Source organism: Ixodes scapularis, unplaced genomic scaffold, assembly GCF_016920785.2.
Source record: "Ixodes scapularis isolate PalLabHiFi unplaced genomic scaffold, ASM1692078v2 PGA_scaffold3__209_contigs__length_174095766, whole genome shotgun sequence".
Taxonomy (NCBI): domain Eukaryota; kingdom Metazoa; phylum Arthropoda; class Arachnida; order Ixodida; family Ixodidae; genus Ixodes; species Ixodes scapularis.
Genome location: NW_024609868.1, coordinates 13,130,191 through 13,152,411, shown reverse-complemented (window position 1 = coordinate 13,152,411; position 22,221 = coordinate 13,130,191). Strand labels below are relative to the sequence as shown.

At 45.1% G+C, this 22,221-nt stretch overlaps 1 protein-coding gene across 1 annotated transcript; it reads left to right on the top strand.

The window, feature by feature from the left end:
• Positions 1–5,928: 5,928 nt before the first annotated feature.
• On the top strand, positions 5,929–20,885 carry LOC120841200 (cytochrome P450 4c3). Its single transcript, XM_042292570.1, has 11 exons — positions 5,929–6,010; positions 7,164–7,276; positions 7,442–7,527; positions 9,945–10,135; positions 10,206–10,275; positions 14,498–14,624; positions 15,058–15,249; positions 15,313–15,486; positions 16,813–16,879; positions 17,012–17,191; positions 20,631–20,885. Exons 1-11 carry the CDS (start codon positions 5,929–5,931, stop codon positions 20,810–20,812), a joined length of 1,464 nt encoding a protein of 487 aa, XP_042148504.1. The 3' UTR covers positions 20,813–20,885.
• The last annotated feature ends 1,336 nt before the right edge of the window (positions 20,886–22,221 follow it).

Genomic DNA, 22,221 nt, shown 5'->3' with positions numbered 1-22,221 from the left:
AAGGGCAAGTTGGGAGGTGGGGAAGGACTTTAAGCTGCCTGTGTCGGTCGGCAAACTGTTTTGTGTTTTGGGGACGGGGGAGGGAAAGGGGTTGGGCGGCTTGCGTAGTGATGGGCGTCTTAGCATGTGGAGAGCCAGCAAAAGGGGGTGGGGGGGAGCGGGGGGGGGGGAGACGAGGCTATCTATCAGGCGTCTGAAGGTCGGTGGTTAGGGCTGCCTAATAAATTGGAAGAGACAACAATCTTTCGACGCTGAGTTGGTGATCGTTCTGTGTTGCCCTCTTCGTCCTCCATCTGGAGTCTACCAAAATGTTGGGAAACAATAAACGTTGCCGCCAAGTTGGACGGCGGTGATTAGGATCTGCTGGGATGTGGACAAACCCTCAAAGTAAAAGGGATTAGTGGGAAGCAGTATTTTGGGCAGATAGCGAAAAGGCGGCGTTTCTTTTGGGGAACCGATACGAGTGACCGTGTGACTGAGAAAACATAGATATCTGCATTCGTGAGAATGAAAACGTGAGAAAACATAGATATCTGCATTCGACCCTGAACAGTTTCGCCGCAGTCTATTTCCTTTGCCCGGAGACTTTCTCTCTTTCTTTCTTTGCGACGATTGGAGCTTCGTTGCGGGAGTCATTTGTGTACTTCTGTGTGCTTTGAATGAAAGAGCCTCCCTGTTTCAACCTCTCACTAACCTGCGTTACTCCAGCTGAGCCACAGTTTCAACCCGCCATTTCGTTCCTTTACTTCGTGTTGACTTTTTATTCATAATGAGCTCGTTATGGTGGCAACACAGCTCGGAGCGAGTGCTTTGCGCAGATTACCTTGCAAAGCACAAAAAGAAGATCCCGATGCAGCGAAATTTTCGCAGTGTGAGAGAGCTTCATGTGGACTGTTTAAAGCGAATTCTCCCGTCTGGCAGCTCCATGGAGGTGAGCAAGTTGGACTACCTGTGCTACAATTGCTTTACGCCTTTCACCAAGCAAATAACTTTGCGAAGCTCAGAGTTGGGCGGTGACTGCTTTATGCCTCCTGATGAGGCCATTGAAGACCGCAACCGCAGCGTACGTTCAGCGTTTGTGTCACCACTAAGACCACCAAGTGAAATAAGAAGTCGAGACAGGCCTGCCTATGTAAAGAGGAAACAGACGGAGTTGGAGCAGGTTGTGACTGAGAATTTGTGCTCCAGGATGCGTCTTGCGTACGATGAAAGCGTGGCATTGGGGCGTCGGAGCACAAGTGTTCCACATGCACCGACTGGGTGGACAACATTCGCCGCGCCTTTGCGACCACAGCCTCTCCCCGGGAACGCTGTCAGTTGCTGAACCTCCTGCCATCAACCTTTACAAGAAATGAAGTCCAGAAAATCATCCCAGAGGCATCGTTCTACATCATTAATAGGTCCCGGAAGGTGAGGGAGGACCACGGCGTGTGGCATGGGCCCGATCCCTATACAAGGTGTAAGGTGAGCCATGAAAACATATTTGCAGCGGTTGCGTACTGCATGAAAGACGAGTTAGAGTGTCCCAATCAGAGGGACGTCATTTCCGTTGTGCTCGATGGCTAGAAAACGTTCAAGCCGAAACGTTTTATGCCACGGTCGATCAGAGAAGCGTTTCGTGTATATAAAAGTGACCATCCCGACTCCGGCATCGGATTGACGAAGTTTTACTCCCTGCGACCCCGATAGGTTAAATGCAATCCCCAGCAAGAAGCGTGCGTTTGTGCGTACTGCGCAAATTATAACCCTCTTTGTCGCCTCTCTACAAAACGCTTCTGGCTCACAACTTGACGCAGCGGAATTGACCTCGGCATTCATTTGCAACCCACCATCGCGCCAGTGCCTTCTAGACGAATGTCACTCACATTCTCTCTTACACTCAGAAAACTCAACATTTCCGAGGATGAAGAGATAGGTTTTGCAGCATGGGGAGTCAGGCGAGCTCGTGAAAAAGACTTTAGATCCGGTCACTTCTCTGGAAGAGCTTCGTGTGTCGGTCTCAAGGTGGATCATTCACAACCATATCAGACAGACGCAAGGCAAAGTCATCTATGAAGAAAAGCAGTGCGCGCAGCGTGGTAGCATTGTCTTCCACTTCGACGTTGCTGAAAACTGGACTGTTATCCTTCCTGACGAGATTCAAGCGTACCACTGGAAAAAAAATAAACAGGTCTCCATATTTACGTGTGTGGTGACGACTAGAAAGTCGACATACAGTTTTGCCGTCATCAGTGACGACTTGCATCATGACTCCGCTCATGCCTGTCTGGTTGTACAAAACGTGAGAGAGTGGGTCGATGACAACCTTGCTGTGTACTCTCCTTTGACTTATTTAAGTGACGGTGCCGCCAGTCACTTCAAGAATCGCTTCCAACTTCATGAATTCCAAAAAAAAATGTTTTTCCCAAAGCCCAATGGCTATTCTGAGCCACTGGGCACGGGAAAAACGCATGTGACGGAGTTGGAGGGCTCGTCAAACACCAAGCAACGCTTCACAACTTGAGACAGCTCCCAGGAAAGGCCATACAGTCTGCAAGATGCATGGTGAACAGTCTTTCCCAAGAACTAAAAGAATGAATTTCACACTTTTGGACAAAGACGAGGTTGTTGAATTTCGTGAACGCAAAATTGAAGAGTGGGTGGGAGTGCGCGCCTTTCCTGGTATTCAGTCGTGGCATGTGTGGCTGTGCAAAACATCAGAAGCTTCGACCTGGGTCTTGCAAGTGGCACGGACTTTCGGGTCTCCTTGGAAAAAACTCTAAGTGCACGGCGTCACAAAATGTTTGCGTCAAAATTTGTCCATTGTGAAACCTATAAAGGCAGAACTGTGTTGTATATGATGTGTAATTTATTATATTTAATGTTCAATTTATTATAACGCCCAAGATGTGACAAACTATTACTTGCTATACTCGAATGAATAAAAGAATTACTTTTCTTTCAAAGTAAGAAGTCGCAATAAGAAGGGGCTCGGTAGAGGTGCTGTATCTATTACACCATCAATATAATGCAACATGTTTTTAAAAGATATTAACCCCCAAATAGAGTAGAATTACCGGTCAAAGTTTTTTAAAAATCGAGAACGGGATTTTGTTTTTAAATCGCCCTGAAAACATTTTTATTTGGGTGCTTGTCTCGTGTTTGCTTGCCAAAATCTCCCCAACCCGCGCTTAAATAAATTTAAATTTTCTGAATGTACTTTCATCTATAAGAAGTTTATTTTATTGAAATATGACGTTTCTGACTAAATTATTTCCTAAGATACAGGCCTGCAAAGTTGAGAAAAAAACGGTCAAGGAGCCGAAATTGATGTTTATTTATTTATTTCTTAAAACATGTTAAGCAATAACAATATTTTTTGTATTGCTAAGTAAATATAGATTGTACTAAAACATTATGAAATTCACCTAAAAAGTATAACTTTAGTTATTAATCACCAAAGTTGCCCCCTCCGGCTATGCAAGCAAATGCGACTTTCCACCTCTACGTGATGTACGATTTTTTGCGTCTGACAATTTTTTTCCTGGGTGAAAAAAATTATAATTTTGTTTATTTTGGACATCGGGAAACAACATACAAAATTATGAAGCAAAGTAAAAAGGTCGACCAGTCACCCCCTGTTCGATCTTATCTGAAATCACCCGGGAGCGGAAAAAACGACGTCCATGTTTTCGCAATTTGTTTTTTCTTCAAAAGTTGCCTAGTGATATTTACGCACTATAACCGGTTCCAACAAAAATAGCACCACCAACGCTCAATGATTGCTTATCTTTGCGCCCCAAGCCACTTATTTCAACGAGAGAAGAAGCAAAAACATTTATTCCGAACGGCTTCTCGCTGGCCGCTAGCCAGCTGTAGGAGTACGTCGATGCTTGTTTTTCTTGAGCTATGGACTCTGCCGCTGTCCATGCTGGGGGTGCCTCACATGTTACTCTTCCTTGCGTCGTTGCTTCTTTGCGGGGCAGGGTTCGCCCTGTTGTCTGCCCTGGCTGCCTTATGCGCAGCGCGCAATCGGGCATGGAAGCACGCCAAGGCTCTACCAGGGCCATATGAAAGCATACCGATGCTCTGGGTACTTCGCACGCACCGCCGCCTTTCAAAAGCCGCTCCCTTGGTTCCGTTCAATGTTGGTAAGTGCTCCATCTTTGAATGTTCATATATAGTCGCTACATCATAGTTAAAACCGCAACTCAACCTGCGAATAATCGGTAAAAATTAAACGAGTGTTTTGTCGTCGGTTCCCAAAATATGCGGAGATGTTTATGTACGGCGAAAACATAAATGTGAGTACCAGGCAGTAGTATATAGATATTAGAGTGTGACCGAGTCCGGAGTTTGGTCGGCGCGTCTTGCATCTCTTGACCATCGTCTAACGTTGACACTGATAACTAGTATGACCGGATTCGAATACTTTATTATAGGAGCGTTTCTCGTTGTATTGTACTGTGCGTAGTTATGCTTTATGTAGAATTTTGTAGACTTCAACGCGGTTGGCTTTAAGTATGGCGATATCTGATTAAGTTTTATATGACCTAATTATTACGAGACATAATTTACTCACTATATGGGGCGGGGGGGGGGGGGGGGGGGGGGGCCCTCAGGGAGCAATATTGTCGGAAAAGTGTAAATGTCCAAGGTAATTTAAAATGAATGCTAGTTGGCTCCGGCACACCAGCGCATGTTTTAATTGTTTATAAATCAACCTGCAACAATATTCAAAACTAGATTGCTTTCTACCCATGGAGTACGTGCCAAATGATTATCTTAAACGATGCCTGTACAATGGTGATAGATTGAAATACGAGAAACAGAGCGCGTGGCTTTCTGTACATGCTGCGCAGACTGGCGGCGGGCTATAGTTGCGCATGCGAAATAAGGCCAGAGATACGAGGATTCGCGTTCAACTCTGATGTGCCTTGACGTGACCTTTGCCCATCACTCGGTGTGTGAGCGCTTTACTTGGCGCGTCGCGGCGCTATGGGCCCGTTCGCTCTATAATCAGTTACGGCTAAAGAAAAGTATTCAAAGGAAAGGAGGGCTGGGGAGGAGGAAGAAAACCGAATGCAGGAGAGGAGTGAAGGAAACCTCCTCCTTTCTCCAGCGTTCCGTCTGCTTCCTCCTCCTCAGCCTTCCTTTCCCTCGAAAACTTTTCTGAACCTTCTTAAATGCTCTTTATTTCAAGCTAACAAAGAAACAAAACTCTTCGCCTATACTACCCTCGTCAGGTCGCAGTTAGAATATGCATCCATGGATATGGCACCCTCATCAGCCTTACTTAAACAACCATATTGAGGCACTTCAATATAAAGCTGCAAGATTTATAACCCGCAACTTCTCCCGTACTTCCAGTGTGACTAACATAAAACGTAACCTCAACCTAACCCAACTGCAGTACAGAAGATGTATTGCTCGCATGTCAGTTTTCCACAAGCTCTATCATGGATCATCCCCCTTAAGGACCTCATTCATTCAGCCTGCACATCATATTTCGTCTCGCGTAGACCATCACTTTAAAGTATCGCCCATCTTTGCCCGCGCTAACTTGTTCAATAATTCCCCACTGGTTCTTTACATCTCCGAATAGAAGATATGTTCATTAATTCTTTAAGTAATTTGTATCAACTTATATAGTGCCGCTTTGCGCCATGTTTTCATTTAGTGTTTTTGTTATGTATATTGTTTATTGCTTGTTTAACACTGTTCATGCCAACTATGTAATCGTATTTTTTTTGTTTTTGTTTTTTCACTTGACTCAATTGTATCAAACTTTGTACCATTGCTTCACCCTCCTACGTGATTCCCGTCAGGGCATTTAGGGTAAATGAATAAATAAAAATAAATAAATAAACTGATTATAGCTCGCGCCACCGTTATCTCAACTGGCGGCTGCGTGGTGTGTTTGCCAGCGGAGCTTGTCGTTGAGGCAACATGGAGGAGGCGCCTTGTCACGGCCCCGAAGCTCGCCGTGACAAAGCGCCTGAACACGAAGCGACGGTCAAGGCATATTACAGTTGGACGAGAATCCTCGTATCTTTGGCCTTACTGCGTCTGCGCAACCTTCCCTAGCCCGTCGCCAGGATGCGCAGGATGTACAGAAAGCCACGCGCTTCGTTGTTCATATTTCAGCTGCGCTGCCTGTCGTAAGCACTCGCAGGAGGCTTAAACAGAGATTGTGGCGGAGTCGGTCGCAAGTGTATGAATCAGCCTATAATGTTTCGCCACACGTTTCTCATTGAGTTATAATTGCTACCCTCAAAGTCGCTCGCCTAAAGTATAATTTTTATTCAGCTGACACTTTTCGTGCGTGTTTAAGGAAGAGGGCGAAAATGCTGCAAAGACCATTATTGTCATCGTATTTTACACAGCTAACCAAGGTGTTCACACTACGCAACACTGTCAGGGCTAACATAACTTCGCCAATTTTTTGCATCTTACTTCGAAAGGGTAGTAGAGGAGGGAATCAAGACTTACCACTTAGGTTAGTACACCAACTGAGCACTCTCAACCACTTTGGAGGCTATAATGACAGTCCTTCAATACTGAGAAAAAAACAAGAAAACCGGTGATTGCTTGTTCGCCCAAAGTGTAGCGTAGCCTACATTTGGCGGGAGTATTAAAAGTTCATAAGTAATTCGTGTTTTTGCAGAGCCTTTTTATCTGAATTTACGATTTTTTACGACTTTTGTTTGCATTTGATTCTTTGTACGGGCAATTTTAAAACAGCTCCACTGACTGCTACTGCTGCATGTTTTGTAAAGGAACAAAGCCTCAACTCTCCAAACAACAAATTCGCAAAATGGATATCTAGCGTGAACCAGCGTTGCTAAGTGTATCTGTATTAAGGGGTTTCGAAACAAACTCAAGAAAATTCAAATGTGCCCAACAAACCGTTTTACGTGGAATGGAAAGCGTGATTTTAAGGATCCTATAAATAAAGGGAAGAACATAAAAAAAGACGAGAACGAACAGACGCCTTGTCCTTCCTTGTCTTTTATGTAGTTCCCTTTTTTATATTAAAGTGTCTTATTTATTCCAACTTAGAATCTGCGTAATACACTTTGGTATAAAAAGAAAACAGATGTTTAGATACGCTTGCAATCAGAACATTACATTTTTAAATTAATCTTTACACTTCGCATTACGTTATTTTTTTTTTATTTCAGGCTCAATGGAGGTACAGTTAGGGCTTTGTTCGCAATTCCAGAACAAGGGCCTTGTCCGCATCGTTTTGGGAAACCAATTGTGTGTGTTAATATTTAAGACGGAATTTGTTGAGGTAAGTAACAAGGAAATCAGCAATCGATTATTAAGTTGACCCAAGATGTTTGAGCTTGTAAGCTATGAACAGTGTGCCGTTCATTTTGCTTATATAATAATGTGAAATTAATTTTCCAAGTGACCACACACCTTATGTATGACCGCCCAATACCTTACATTACAGAGAGTTCTTACCAGCCAAAAAACGACGAGGAAATCTTTCAACTATACTTTATTGCACTCTTGGTTGGGCACGGGCTTGTTAACGAGGTAAGAGGTCTCAGTGTCATATCTTATCATCTGAGCTGTTCTTGCATTTTATAGTGAAACAAATATTTGCAGAAAATGAGGAAGTGCCATCCCCGCTTCAAGAATCCGCAGACATGCAGGATTATGAAACTCTGTGGGCCTACGGGTTTCCGTGGGTCTAGGGTCCTTGTGTTCCTCAGTGTCTGTGGGTCACCACACACTCTCTGCGGGTCTGTGGGAGCCCTGCGGGCCCCACAAATATCATATGTAATCTGTGTGGGATGCCTATGGATGCCGCAGACCCACAGATGTGCGGGAATCGTGTGGTCAACTTTCATAATCCTGCGCTTTGTGGGCAATCTGTGTGGGGAACCTGAGACCCACAGGACTGTGGGAGTTGTGTATGTAACCCACAGGGTTTAATAATCCTGCGCTCAGTGGGAGATCTTTATGGGGATATGCGGGGAAGGCATACCGGACAACATATTTCGTTGCACGATTGGCGAAAACCGGCCGGATCCCTTTTTTTTATTTATCTTTTCTTCTGCAGCCTTGCATGTCGTCGCTTTAGGTTATTACTTTTCTTGCCCAAGATCATGTTTATCCTGGCTCTGGTGACCTGCGCTGCAATCACCTGTGGGTGATTGCAGTGACATGCTATTTTAAAGGAACAGGGCATGTGAAAGGGGTTTAAACATTTTATATTTAATCCCCTCATATGCTAGCTCGCTGCAGAATTGCAAAAGGCTGTCGTCAAAGCACGAATGGATAACGCACGACTCAAAATCGCGCTTTATAAGAGTTCTTACAAAGCGATGGGTAATTTATAACGTTGAAAACAATGTATATTATATACCAAATGGAGACTAGTTTGATTTGGCTGTTGAACTACTTCCCATATTCAGCCAGATTAAAGGGCAACTCCGGTCAATATTATCAAATTTAGGATTAGAACTTTTTTCAACTCACTAAACAAACAGAAACAAAGCATAAAGGTTTATGCTTTGTTTCTCAATAATGTGAGTTGTTTTGTAAATATTATGGCCCAAAGTTTGATATCGGGGGGCGTTTATGGCAAGACCGAAACTATCCCGAAGACGACGCCACGTGGGTTCTGCGGTAGGCGGTACGACGTGGAGCTGACTTAGCCAACTCTATCCATTTCAAAACGTAAGAAAATTTGCTTCTCTTTCGCGTTGTACATTTAGCGTTGTACATTTACAGCGCATGTAAGAAAACGTTCGTATTCATAAAGCTAGCGACGAAAAGCGGATTCCACGGGCTGCGTACTTGAAAAAAAAAAAGAGCGCGTTCGGTGCCGGGCACCAAGCGCCGCCGCATGTGGCTGCATCGCTACACTGAGGGTCACGTGCTCGGGTCACGTGACCTCGGGGGGGGGGGGGGGGAGGTCACGTAACCTCTGGGGGGGGAGGGGGGGGGGGGGGTCACGTAGTCCCTCAGAGAAATTTTTCCGCTAGATTTAGCGGGGAAGTTTTTCTGCTAGATTTAGCGGGGAAACTTTTCCGCTAGATTTAGCGGGGAAAATTTTCCGCTACATTTAGAGCGGAAATTTTTTCGTTAGATTTAGCGGGGAAATTTTTTCATTAGATTAAGCGGGGAAATTTTTCCGCTAAATTTAGCGGGGCTTCTACAGTGCAACATCTCAAATGGTTCGAGGAGTCCCTCCCCGCCTTCTCTCCGGCGTGCGCAGTGTTAAAGTGGAAAGAGCGGAGAGATTTGGTGGGACGACCTTGTCTTCTTAACCTGCAACGGACTATAAAAAAACAGGCTGTAGTGCTGGGTTTTCTATGTCACCTACTTAGTAAAGGCCAGCGCGAATGCACAGATTAAACACCAGTGCTGTGTCAGGGTTAGGCCAGGACTGCATGGTGGTCTGTCAGTGTAAACACGGGGCAAGATCGAACCCTGACGCCAAACTCGATTCCAAGTTCCACCACTATGCCCTTGCTACAAAGGAGATATCGCGCTAACTAACTGTCACGTGGATTGATGGCACAATGTCTTTTTTTTAAGTTTTAATTACACGCAGGGTATAGTGACTCTTTTTTAAAAGAAGAAAAAAAAGAAAGAAACGGGACGCAACAGTATTCACCGATTTCCCACCCTTAGGTCCTCCTTGCGAGAATACTGCGGGTGCTAGTTTACGACCACTTACTACGGCGATATGAATTTTACATTAAATAGGTAGTGTCGTGCAAACGTTTAGTCGTTGTTGTTGTTGTTTTTGTTTTCCAAAAGTGTATGTCTGGTTTTCTTCATTGCAGATTTGTAAAAGTTGTCTTTCTAACCAGGAACATTGCGCGCAATCTAAATATGAGTCCGTGGACGCACGTGCTCTCGTTTTGCGTACTGAACACACATCTGTTTGGCTGTACTTTTACCTATATTTTAATACTTTTTTCACGAAACTGAAACAGTTTTGGAGCCAAGTGGAAGCAGCGAAGGCGAATGCTGACTCCAGCTTTTCACTTCCGTATTCTTGAAGATCTCGTCCCTACCATTAATGAACATGCAAGAAAAATGGTAAAGAGACTAAACCAATGTTCTGGAAATGCTGCAACCGACATTGTTTCGTTTTCGACAGAGTGTACTATGGAAATCTTACTGGGTATGTTCACCACCCTATTTGTTCTGATGTAAAATATACCGTGCCAAGCTGCACACTTTGCATATTGCAGAAACCATCATGGGTGTGACAACAGCTAATCACCATGAGGACATTGGATCATACGTGGAAGCCATTAAAAAGTAAGTAAATGTATACTAGATTTGTGCGGGACACGAAACGGTGTTGCAGTGTATTGAAAGGGAAACTGAAACGGGTCTTTATTTGAAAAAAAATAAAACTTTAAGCGTCTTTATTAAAAGTCTAGGATGACGAATATTGAAATTATATTTCACACTCTAAGAAATGCCTGCACGTCTACTTACCCGCAAAACACTCAAAGAGCCAATCTCTGCGATCTGCGAAATCAGCTTAGCGAATGAGGAAGCGGAACATCTGTTTAGACCTCAAAATGAAGTCTGGACTGTGGCATTACGCAATGTAAGGATGACGCTTTGCATTGCGTGATGCCACTGGGCGGACTTCATTTTCAGGTCTAAACATCCGATTTCTGATGCAGTAGATATTCACGGCGTGCACTTTTGAAAAGGCTACCGATTTCAGGCACTCTAAATCGATATGGAGCAAAAATTCCCCGAAGTGTCGCAAGTGAGTATGAAGTATGCAGACTTGCCGAAAACCCGCCCTTGTAGCGGCCAGTAAGCCAACGGTATCAATAAATAAATATAAAGCAAGTGATCCGTCATCTTTATGAGCGTGAACGCTCATTGACATTACGGGACGTCTTTATACGGCCAACACAGTTAAAGTCATTGATGGCTTAAGAAATGCGGGACGCGACGAGTCTCGGGCGTTTTGTCATTGCTCCACAGCCAAAGAGATAACGGGATTATCAGATACGAAAGCCGAGTGACAAAGCAAGAAGTGCGAGGATGGTAATTATCTACGCACTGCCATAGCCTCCTTTATACTGACAAAGCCTGGTAGATCGCCACGAGAAGCGGCCGCCGAAATGGAAAAGGAGGAGCGGCAGACAACGGATGACGGGAGAGCCACGTGACTGGCGCCCTGCTGTGGCGAGACGCTCTCGAGAGAGAACAAGTGCGTCTTGGGTCCTCGCCGCTGCAAAATCTGTGCGCTGACGTCCAGGTTCCCCGAGAAATGGCGCTTTGATGCTCTGTGCTACCAAAGCCTCGCGCTTCAAATCTGCGCCTGGGAACTCTATGGCTCCGTCGTCGAACTGTCAGGCTTTATGAGTATAGAGGAGGCTATCGCACTGCGTTCTTTAAGCTCTCAGGGACTATAGTTAGGACGGCTCATTTAAAAGCGCCCACGTAAGTTGTTTACATCATTAACAGTCGCTCTACGTCAGGGCTGGCCGAAGTGACATGAGGGTTGGAGCCGCAGACAAAGCTACTAAAGTTTAGAGAGCCACAGGAAAAAAAAGAGGGGGGTGGGCAACTTTTTACAAGAAACGATATGAAGGGAACTGTCGTTTCCAAAGGGGGCACGTATAATTGTAGACTACAGCAAACAACACCAGGCAGCAAAATGTTTCTTCAATAGCTAAGCAAAAATGAATGCATGCTTCGCTAGCCAGCCACTGCCCCTGACGCCCGTTGTGAGCACACGGTTCGCAATTCTTTCTCGAACAACAAAGGCAACAGGGTCAGTGGACGCATCTATGTGTCAAAAAGAAGTGCAACTGTATGTACGTACTATACACGAACTCATCTATTTTACGTAATGGCGCGGTGGTGGCGCGTCGGCCGCACATCCGGTCTGGGGCTGTGGGCAGAAGCCGCCTTGGGGCACGTGCATTCCTGTGTTACTTCGGAAGAAACCGGACAAGAACCTGCCTTCTCGTCAAAACGCCGTGACTCGGGCATTACCAAAATAGTCGGGAAGGGTTAGAAGGTCAGTTTTCATGCGTTTTCTACCTTCTCGGTTTGTCCGAGAACGTGAACAGGGGCCGTTAAAAAGGAAAAACAGACGCCGTCGGACCACGATTGCTTGGGCGGAAAGCACCTTGGATTGAATTCACGGATACTTGAGGTCGTCAGATTTATTTATTTTGTTCTAACATGAACGCGGGAAAACCGTCAAGTTGCGCGAACCACCTGCGGACTGCCGTTCAGTGCGTCATCACGTTCAAACGGCCGCCCTATCGTTCGAGCTGTCGTCTTCTCTCAAACTTGTATGCATGTCGTCTGCTCGTTCAAACAACAGCGGCTTGTAGACCAAACGTTGACCCGGTAATTGCGATAAAAAGGGCAGACCTCAAAAAACGTTTAAGCTTGAAGGTTGCTACGGGTAAGTAGGCTCGGTGTAAACAGTAGATGTAAGGAGATGTTGATAATTGTTACCAGTTGTTACTTGTTATGCCTGATTCACTCGGTCCGATTCTGCTTGCGATTTTCAGTATCGACGTCGACATCTCAGCTACAGTTCAGGCTTTTGCAGCCCGAGCGACGTCATGACTGAAAATAGCCAGCAGAACCTTACCATGTGAATCAGGCTTTAGCGTCCATTCTGCGGCGTCCACGAGGAGTGAATCGCCGCATGTTACATTATTCATACCACGTTTTGCGGTGTAACGAGCCTCGTTAATTTCTCTGCGGCCGCTCAGGTAGTCAGACATTGCCATGAAGACGTAGAATCAACAATTCCAACGCTAAAAAGAGCGTAGGGACTAACAACGACGCCGACAACATCACATTCCAATGGTTTGTTTATGGGCGACGGCGAGCTTCTTGCCCACACCCCCATCGCGCATGCGCGGCGTCGCTCCGGTTTGTTTGTAAACATGAGTTGGTGTAGTGTACAAGACTGCCGAGACTGTGAGCCATCTTTTTTTTTAACTCTAAAAGTTTTTTTTGGAGGGGGGGGGGGGGGCACAAGAGGGGAAGGAGGCACCTTGACCAGGTAGCCGCGAGCCTCAGTTTGGTCACTCCTGCTATACGTCATAAGCCGTCTTTAATACAATTTTCATTAATGTCTAAATTGAGGTCTATGGTATACCGGGGCGGCAAATTACTTTCCGCGCTGCTGTCCGCCCGTATGCTCTGCGGGTTCGCCATCGCGTTTGCCACATCTTACGATTTTCCCTGAACCATCTCCATTCGGGCGAAGGATTCCGGTGTCTCCAACAACAGAAACGTTTATCCAGGTTTTGAGGCTCTTCTGCGCGTGTGCAGTGGCATCGGTACATCGGGGGGAGGGGGGGGGGGGGTGTTGATATAACTCACTAAAAATTCAAAATGTTCATTAGAAACTTATTACCCCTGGCGCATAAGGTACCTTAAAATTTGCATGAGAAAGAAGCGAAACATGCTTTTTTGCATGTTCTGTACATTGTGAAAAGGTACTGAATTATGAGCCCTGCTTGACGTTTGAAGAGTCAGTAAAAAAAAACTTCCGATCACGAAATGGATTCAAGAACAGAGCTATTCTTGAAGTTACGAAGAAGGAAACAGCGCCAAAAGTACGGAGGACAAAGCACGAGGAACACACAGATTGAGCGTTTTCTGACAACGGGTTTATTTCTGGAAATCCACCTACCAGCGTAAAAGCACAGACAAACGTACATCGGACCATCGCCTAAGGGCACGTGTCACAGCTCTCCAATAGCGACATTTCTTTATCGAAGAGCGCAATCAAGGGCGCACTGAAGCACTGATCCTTATACTTCGAAATGTAATAAGACAAAGTGTAATAAGGATGCGCGGCAGCGTGCCAGCGACTCGCTGGCACGCCGCCATGTCTCAGCGAGTCGCTGGCCGCGTGTTTGCGACCCCTGGTATAAGCAGTTAAGGAGTTACCCCGGATTCACGAAGGTTGCGGGTTCGGCCCCCACTCCTGGCCCAATCTTTCGCCAGCTTTCCCTTTTCCTTTCCTTTAACTTTGATGCAATAAATTTAATAATCACTATCTCCCCTATTCGTTCCCTATATATTTATATTATGTTGATTGTTTTATTCATCTTCTTCATTGGTTCTGCTATTCACACGTTGAAGGTACACACTCTAAAAAAAATCCGTTATTGAAAGGTTCATCGACAACCCAAGAACTCTTTCAGCTCGTGAAGAACGGTTTCACCTCAAGCACTATCGCCCCCTGGCGCACGAGAGAGAGGCATCTGGGTGAAGAAGAACACTTTCGCATAAAAAAGGGACGCTGAAAAGAACTCCTAGTAGGTTTTCTTACGACGACCCCTTTTAGGGGGTACTTTTTAGGGCTCAAAATATGAAGGTAAACGTTCGGCAGGGGGCTGCCGAACGTTTACCGTCAGGTCAAGCAGGAGAACCCTCATGAGTTCTTTCACGCCCAAACTTTTTTTTAGAGTGCATAGTTACGACTTTACCATGTGAATTTTTTTTTTATTTTTTTATTTTTTTTTTTCAGTTTAACTCTGAAGTTTATGCTGAGGTTTCAGAATCCCTGGCTATATCTTGACTCGATATTCTACAGAACTAGCCTTGGAAGGGAGTGCGCGCACAACCTCTCAGTCGTTCATAGCTTTAGCAAAAAGGTAAGGAATCGATTTTTTCTGTTAAACTGCCCATTACGTAAAATATACTCAATTTGTGCTGGATATATATATATATATATTAGTGATGCAAAACTATCGATATATATTAGTGATGCAAAACTATCGATAAATTGACTATTGATACTATCGATAGTTTCTCCAAAAATATTGATAGTCGACTATCGATAGTACTATCTATAGTAAACCATCGACAGTGCTATCGATAGGTTTACGATAGTGGATTATCGACACTTTTCCGATAGTCGATTAACAATAATTTTCTGATAGTCCGCTATATCGATTGTACTATCTATAGTTTTTCGACAGTCGACTATCGATAGTACTATCTATAGTACTATCGATAGTTTTGCACCACTAATATATACGAGTACTCAGTAGAAATACTCACAAACGTCTCTTTATGCGCTTGTAGGTCATTCAAAAAAGAAGGGAAGAGCTTGTCAAAGAAAGAAGTACGGTTACTGCAGTCCCTACGAGTGACAATGAACTCCGGGGGAAAAAACTGCCAACATTCATTGACATCTTACTGCAGCACAGCTTGGATTTTGACGCCCTTCTTACAGACGACGACATCCGAGAAGAAGTGGACACATTTATGTTTGAGGTATCACATGTGTTTGCTAATCTGTAATGAAAAGACAAAATAATGCCGATGTTTTGAGTGCAGGGTCACGATACGACGGCAGTAGCGATAGCATGGTGTATTTACCTGATCGGCCTGCATCCTGAAGTCCAAAAGGGAGTCCATGAGGAGCTAGATGCAATCGTTGGCGATGAACCAGAAAAGAACATAACACTGGAAGACCTGAAGAAGCTCACGTACTTAGATCGTGTCATCAAGGTAGGAAAATGTTTTGATGTATCAAGAATGGCCAAAAAAGAAAGTTGTATTGCAGCTGGTGAAATGTAAAACAAAATGTGATTAGATATCACATTAGACTTTAGAAACTTTAGAAATTTGCTCACCGTTTGCTTTCGTAGATCAGGAGGAAAAAAAATTAACAACGCACCCTTCAAACACAGGAAAATTACTAATATCGCATTAAAGGTGTACCTCAGATATCGAAAGTGTGATGCAACTTGAATGTACTTCAAATGTGCTTATTCGTTGTTGCTTGTTTGTTCTTTGTTAAATGCACAGTCAGCATATTTTTTTTCTATTTCTTCTTGCCATATTTGCATCGCAGAACCTCAGTACCCTATAAACTATAAATAAATAAAACAATCGCCGTCTCGGGAGTTGTGACTAATTTCCACCCTTATGCAATGAATGAAGGCACTTGTATGCTCACTGGAATATGTTATTGCAGTTCTCTGGGTCGACACTCTACGCCTTCGTAGATTTCAGCATAATGTTAACGTAGCTATTTATCCTGAATTTCCCTGGTTTGCAGAAGGCTTTTTACTGCCACGGGAAAATAATATGATTACATAAATTAATAAATAAAACGTGTATTTTTATTAAAGGGGTCATGAGGCGATTTTCCTACTTCTTCCTCCTTAGCTTTAATCCTCAACTCACGTCGTCGCGACATTCTTCGGCACCGGTGCGATGACTCCTAGCTTCCACCGTGCTTTTTATGCGCACCATAGAACTTGTCATTCGCCAGTGACGATAAGTTCCGTCGGGCACTCATTGGCCACGAACGCGAATCCGAATATTCGTCGACGGATTGATTGTTAACGAGCGCATACGTCCGAGTGACGCAGTTCTCGTGTGCAATGCGTGAGCCGGGCTCTGCTGAAGTCAGTTTGGCGCCGGTGACGCGCTTTTGGAACCGCGGATGTATCATAGTGAAAAGGCGGAGTCTCAGAGAGCTTTCGAAGGCAAGAAGGTACAAAATAGTCCGCTATATTTTCAAATGTTCGTACCGAAAAGCTGGCGTTTGACTTTCTATCCTCTTTTTTTTTGGCCAACTAAACGATATGCGATTAGTAAAGTCCCAATTTAAACTCATTTATCCCAGCCCAAAATTTGTTTCATGGAACCTTTAAGTTTAGTGGCGATAATAAGTTGTTTTTTTTCCTAATTCTGAGCTACTTCGCAAGTTCAATACCGGCGTTTTGGGCTGAGAGCTTGTCTTGAAAGCAGTATTGTTACTAGGCATAAAAAACATCCCCTTCATCCTCCTTTCTGAGTTTTTCTTGTCCCCCTAATGACACACAGGAATGCCAACGCCTGTATCCGTCTGTACCATTGATTGGACGGACCGCTTCGGAGGATTTCGAAATGGGCAAGTAACATTTTTGACAAACTGCGAATTGTCGCCTGCGAAGCAGATCTAAAATGTTATGCATTTATTCTACGTAGAAGCTGCCATATATGATTACTGTTCCCTTCCTTTTTCTTCTTTTTTGCATCGCAGGAGGCCATCTAATTCCGGCAGGAGCCAATATCGGAGTGTTCATATATGCGTTGCATCGTGATCCCGACGTCTTTCCAAAGCCAGAAGAGTTCGATCCTGATCGGTTCCTTCCTGAGAACAGTGAAAAACGCCACCCTTTATCGTACTTGCCATTTTCAGCTGGGCCCAGAAACTGCATTGGTATGAACTGTTGTGCCAAGCGTAATCAGGCAGCTAGGACTACTCGGTGACTACATAGGGAGAGTTCGATGGCCCGTTGTCCCTTCGGAAAGCCTGCAAAATAGTATTTATATTTTTAAACGCAGCGTGCTACGATTTGCTAAAGAGGTGCCCGAAGGTGGTGCATTTCGTATTTGAAAGTATACAAATATGAGCTTATCAATGCCAGAGAGAAAAAAAGATCTTTTTTCCCCTTCGGCAAATTATCAACTAAATCTTTCTTTAAAAATAAGGGTAACACTAGCCCATAACGGATTTGATGGTTTCACAAAGGCAAAAGAAAGATGCCTATTCTATGCCTTTCTTTTTTATTTTATTTTTTACTTAGGTGGTTTAGCCCTTCAACATTATGCCTACAAACTTGCGACGTATAATTACAACCCTGCGAAAAAATTACATCGCAATTTGTTGAGACACCGATTTATGCGGTCTATTCGAACGACCAACGCACCACCGTGTTCACCCTAGGAGATCGCTACCGCAATCAGCGAACTATACCCCCTGAGAGCTGAAGAAGCACGGGGCGTGGTTATGCTCACTCTTGTTATTTCGTGATTCGTTCTTTGGTGTTCTTATGCGCAGAAAAAGAAAGGGTGAGGAGGTGACCAGTGCAGTGGACGCAAAGGCAGCCTTTGACTCCACGGCACTCGTTGAACTCGTTCGAACGCGGAATGCCGGCGTTCGGTATTTGGCTCTCGTATCCGAACGAACGCATTCGACGAGTGCAGTGGAGATACGGTGCGTGGAACGCGTCTCCGACTGGTGTGTTTACCGCGTCCAAAAAGGTGGTCCCTGGATTTCCGCCTGATGACGTCATAGAGATGTCATGGTGTCGCCGGTAGCGATCCTGGCGGCGTCCCAACAGCCGTGGGGCACGTGGCAGACGTCTGTTCTGCTGCATGTCGCTCTCCAGTGTGGCAGTCTACGGGAGCTTCGGCAGCCGGAAGTAGGGATGCCGTGACGACAGCGACACTCGCGTGTAATTGTGTTACTCATAACCTACTCGTTAGCATTTCTACGACCAACCGCCAGGATCGCGACATGCAACAGCATGACACTACGACCTCAGTGACGGCGTTCGTTGCAACTTCGGGACCACTTTTGACGTATGGGCGGAATAGGACGCTAAACACACCAGTCGGAGACGCGTTCCAGGCACCATAGTGGAGACAAAGGCTTTAGATGTACCCACTAATCGTTCCAACCAGAGCTCCGCCTTCTGACGTCCCCTTTCGCCTCCTCCTCACCATCACTTTCTCGGCGCATAAGTTAATGGCTCGTTGTGAGTGACTACAGAGCAAGTCAACATTTGCCTGTTACACTTCCTCACAAAAGAGATCAGATTGGTTCTCTTAATTTGTTTATCGATGCTGTTTAGTCAGCTATATTTTATCGTTTCAGGAAAAGAGCCTGCACTAATTACGATTATAAAAAATTAAAGACGTTTACAATTCTCTGTAATGCCGAATTATAGCGCAGCTTTTGAGGAGGAGGAAAAGAGGGTACGGAGGGGAGTGTATGCCCCTCCTACCCCTCCATACCCTCCCCTCCTCCTCGCCTGCTGCCCTCCCATTTAGCGGAAAATTTTGGCTAAATTCAGCAAAACTTTCTCCGCTAAATTTAGTGGGGAAACTGAATTAGTGTTGAGGTCACGTGACGCTAATTTCCCCGCTAAATTTAGCGGGGCACATTTTTGTACTTATCGGGAACGTTTCCCATTTAATTTATGCAGAAATTTTCCCATAATGAAACGCGCGGTTACGCCGACGGCGTCGCCGCTCAACCCGGAAACCGGCGCCTAAGAGGTGCGTTTTAAAACGTTAAGACTTCTGTAATGCAGGGATGCTTTTGACGTTACACGACGCTTCCTAACCCAAATTTGTGGATGAGTACTGACGAAGGTGGTCCTCTAAAGTTTCCGAGTACACAATGATGTCGTCCAGGTACGCGAGCGCCTGCAGCGCCCCCTGGCGGGCGAGGAGAAACCTCCTCGCCCATCGATGGATATATACTCGGTGGGGCAGGGGGCGAGGGGCCACTTAGAACTCCGGACGAGACCGAGACGACACGACCATGTGATCGTGTCTGAGGCAAGGCAGCTACGTAGCTGCCTGGCGGCCAAGATTGGCAGAATGGTTTGATGGGCGCCCTCGTGAATGCACGGTGCGCCATAGTACTAACCACCGCAATGACATCCTCGATGAGATGCTCGGTGATCGCCACGTCCTGCTTTCCTTGAGCTATCGGTGATCTATGTAGTATTTTAATCTTTGCGACGTAAAACGTGACTAGAGAAAGATAGGAGGGAGGAGGGGGGACTGAAGGGGTGAGACGAGTGGAGTGATTTATGGCAGCGAAGCAAGCGCGTGATACGAAATATATTCGAAAATATCCTAAATCTATGCAGGCAGAAAGCGAGGCAGACTAGACGAGAGCGCGCGGCACGTCAAAGCGCCAGTTCGTCTGCTTTTTTTTTTTTTTTTTTTGCAGGGGTTGCGGTGACGTCAGAAAGACGCCGAGCTCTGATTGGCTCTGATTGATGCATGGTGGGTACACCTCGATGCATTTTGCTTTGAGGCCTACCCACTATCCTTTCAGTCAAAGCCAATCAGAGGTCGGCGTCGTTCTCACGTCACTGCAACTCCTGCAAAAAAAGCAGATGAACTGGCGCTCCGCATAGCTGCCTTTGCGTCCATTACAATGTTTGAACGCGTTCGAACGCGAACGTCAAACGCAACACGCCGGCGTTCGAAGCCCAAACGCGTTCGTCGAGTGCAATTAATACAAAAGCAGCTAGCTTTGTCTGCCCCGTTAATCACCCTAACCAAAACTTAGTGTTCTGAGATCCCCGCACGCTCTCGTCTGCGTCGCGCTCTGCCCGCATGCGTCAGTTTCCGTCGAGCTTCGCCAGAAGATACCCTTCAAGCCGGCCTACCTTACTATTGCTGTCTTTCATAAGTTTCTTTTTATGTTTTTTTAAATGGAGGTATAGCCACTAAAAGCATTTAAAAAAAAAACGCATGGCCTTGCTTAATATATTTATGCTTCTCGCTTTGCAATGTGTTTCTTGGGTGTTCTTATCGCCTAATACAGCAATGTCATTGGCGGCTGAGCTATAATCCGACGCATCGGGACTCGCCACACTATCATTTCTAAGGCTCTCAGCGACTATAGCGCTAATCAAGCAAAAGTGCGAACAATATTTTCGTAATGAAATTAAGGACACTGTAAACTGAATTCTCAATATAAGTAAATTGGCGATATGTTTTTTTTTTGTTTTTTTTACATTAAACGTAACGGATAACGACGAGTTTCTAATATGAAAACATAAAGCTAAGGTTCTGTCAACGCGCGGTGATAGCTTGAGACTCGACGTGTTATACGGTTTCTTTTCTTGCAGGCCAGAAGTTTGCTTCCATGGAGGTTAAGATAATAGTGGGGCACATCATGCGCTCCTTCATCGTGCAGTCAATGGATCCTCGAGACAAGCTTCTCGTGTCTCTCGAGATCGTCCTGAGAGTAGCGAACGGTCTCAGGATCAAAGTAGTCCCGCGAGCCTCGTCCAAAGGAACGTCCTCCTAAGACGCGAGATCATTTTGTTTTTGTGGAAGGTGCGCTGACGAAACATGTTCTTACGATCGCAGAACACGGCAATAAATTGTGATAACAACAGCAACGGGAACATTTCTTTTTTTTTTCCCTTGTGATAGAAGTTAATGGTTAGATTTCACAGCGGACCCTATGTGTGTTTCATGTATATATGTACGTTGCCGAATGCTAAACTTAGCGGGGAAAGATAATACGCTAAATTTAGCGGGAAATCGTAATGTTGCTGCATCGTGACGTCACGGTGTCATGTGACGTTATATGTCACATGACGTCACAATTGTACCGCTATATTTAGCTGTAAAGCTAGCGTCACGTGACGTCAAGGTGCCGGGTAACTTCACATTGTCACATGAGAACCGTCCACTGAATTTAGAGGGAAGTTATTGCGCTAAAATGAAGCACGACATTGTGCAGCGTTCGTCTATCACCGCAATTAATTTTGAGGACGTGGCAAAAACCGCGAATTTCTAGTGCTGACGCATCAACAAAGCGACAACTTTGCTACGTTGTTTACGTTATGTTTGAGAATGGAGAATGTTGTTTCCGGAAAACAGTATGACGCCTACATTATGTTGTCACAGTTCTAACCATGAAGCCTGAATCAATCACGCCCCAGCAAAGCTAGAGTATGTTTTGTTAAAGTTCTAAATTAGTTAAGGTCGCTAGATGAATAAAAAATAACGACGTCAGAAAGCTACGATTGTTTTTTTATAATTTCTCGAATAATTAGTGACGTGTCCTCTCGGTTATAACCCCTTAATTACATATGTATTAAAGTTTCCGTATTACCCGTCTTTCACAGCTCGTTAAAGTTTAAATTTAATAATAATCGAGCAAGTAATAAAATCAAAATGGCATACATGTATACGCCGAACGTGTAATTGTTCACGAATACTGAACGACCCCCCTCTACCCCCTCCTCCCCCCCCCCCCCCCCCCCAAAAAAAAAAAGTAAAATGATAACAAGCAGTTAGATCATAGTCCTAAATGCATGATAAGATATGCCCCGAGTTCGATTTTTTTATACGCTCCGGGAGCTTGCTAACGAAGAAAGAGCGCTTGGGAAGAACTCAGCCTAAACCGAGACTCTTGTAGCATGAGCCAGTTGAAATTGCGTCACCCCGGTGGTCTTTTGCACGGCCATATTAGGCAAACGTGACGTAGAGCAACATTTCGTCCCACGCCTTGTGCTCTAAGTTGACGTATATGAAGATCATGTCGGCCATGGTCTTGCTGAGTTGCGCCATCAACACATTGGTCTTCGGGTAGTACGCCGTGGTGCGACGATGGCTGGATTGGCTGAGACGAAGAATTTATTGCGTCAACTGCGCCATAAACGACGACCCGCGATCTGTAGTGAAAACCTCGGGAGCGCCATGCCT

Coding starts and splice junctions, on each gene's coding strand:
- LOC120841200 (XM_042292570.1), top strand. CDS start 5,929: ATGGAGGAGGCGCCTTGTCACGGCCCCGAAGCTCGCCGTGACAAAGCG. Junction 10,136..10,205: donor TACTATGGAAATCTTACTGG/GTATGTTCACCA, acceptor TGCATATTGCAG/AAACCATCATGGGTGTGACA. Junction 16,880..17,011: donor TTCGGAGGATTTCGAAATGG/GCAAGTAACATT, acceptor TTTGCATCGCAG/GAGGCCATCTAATTCCGGCA.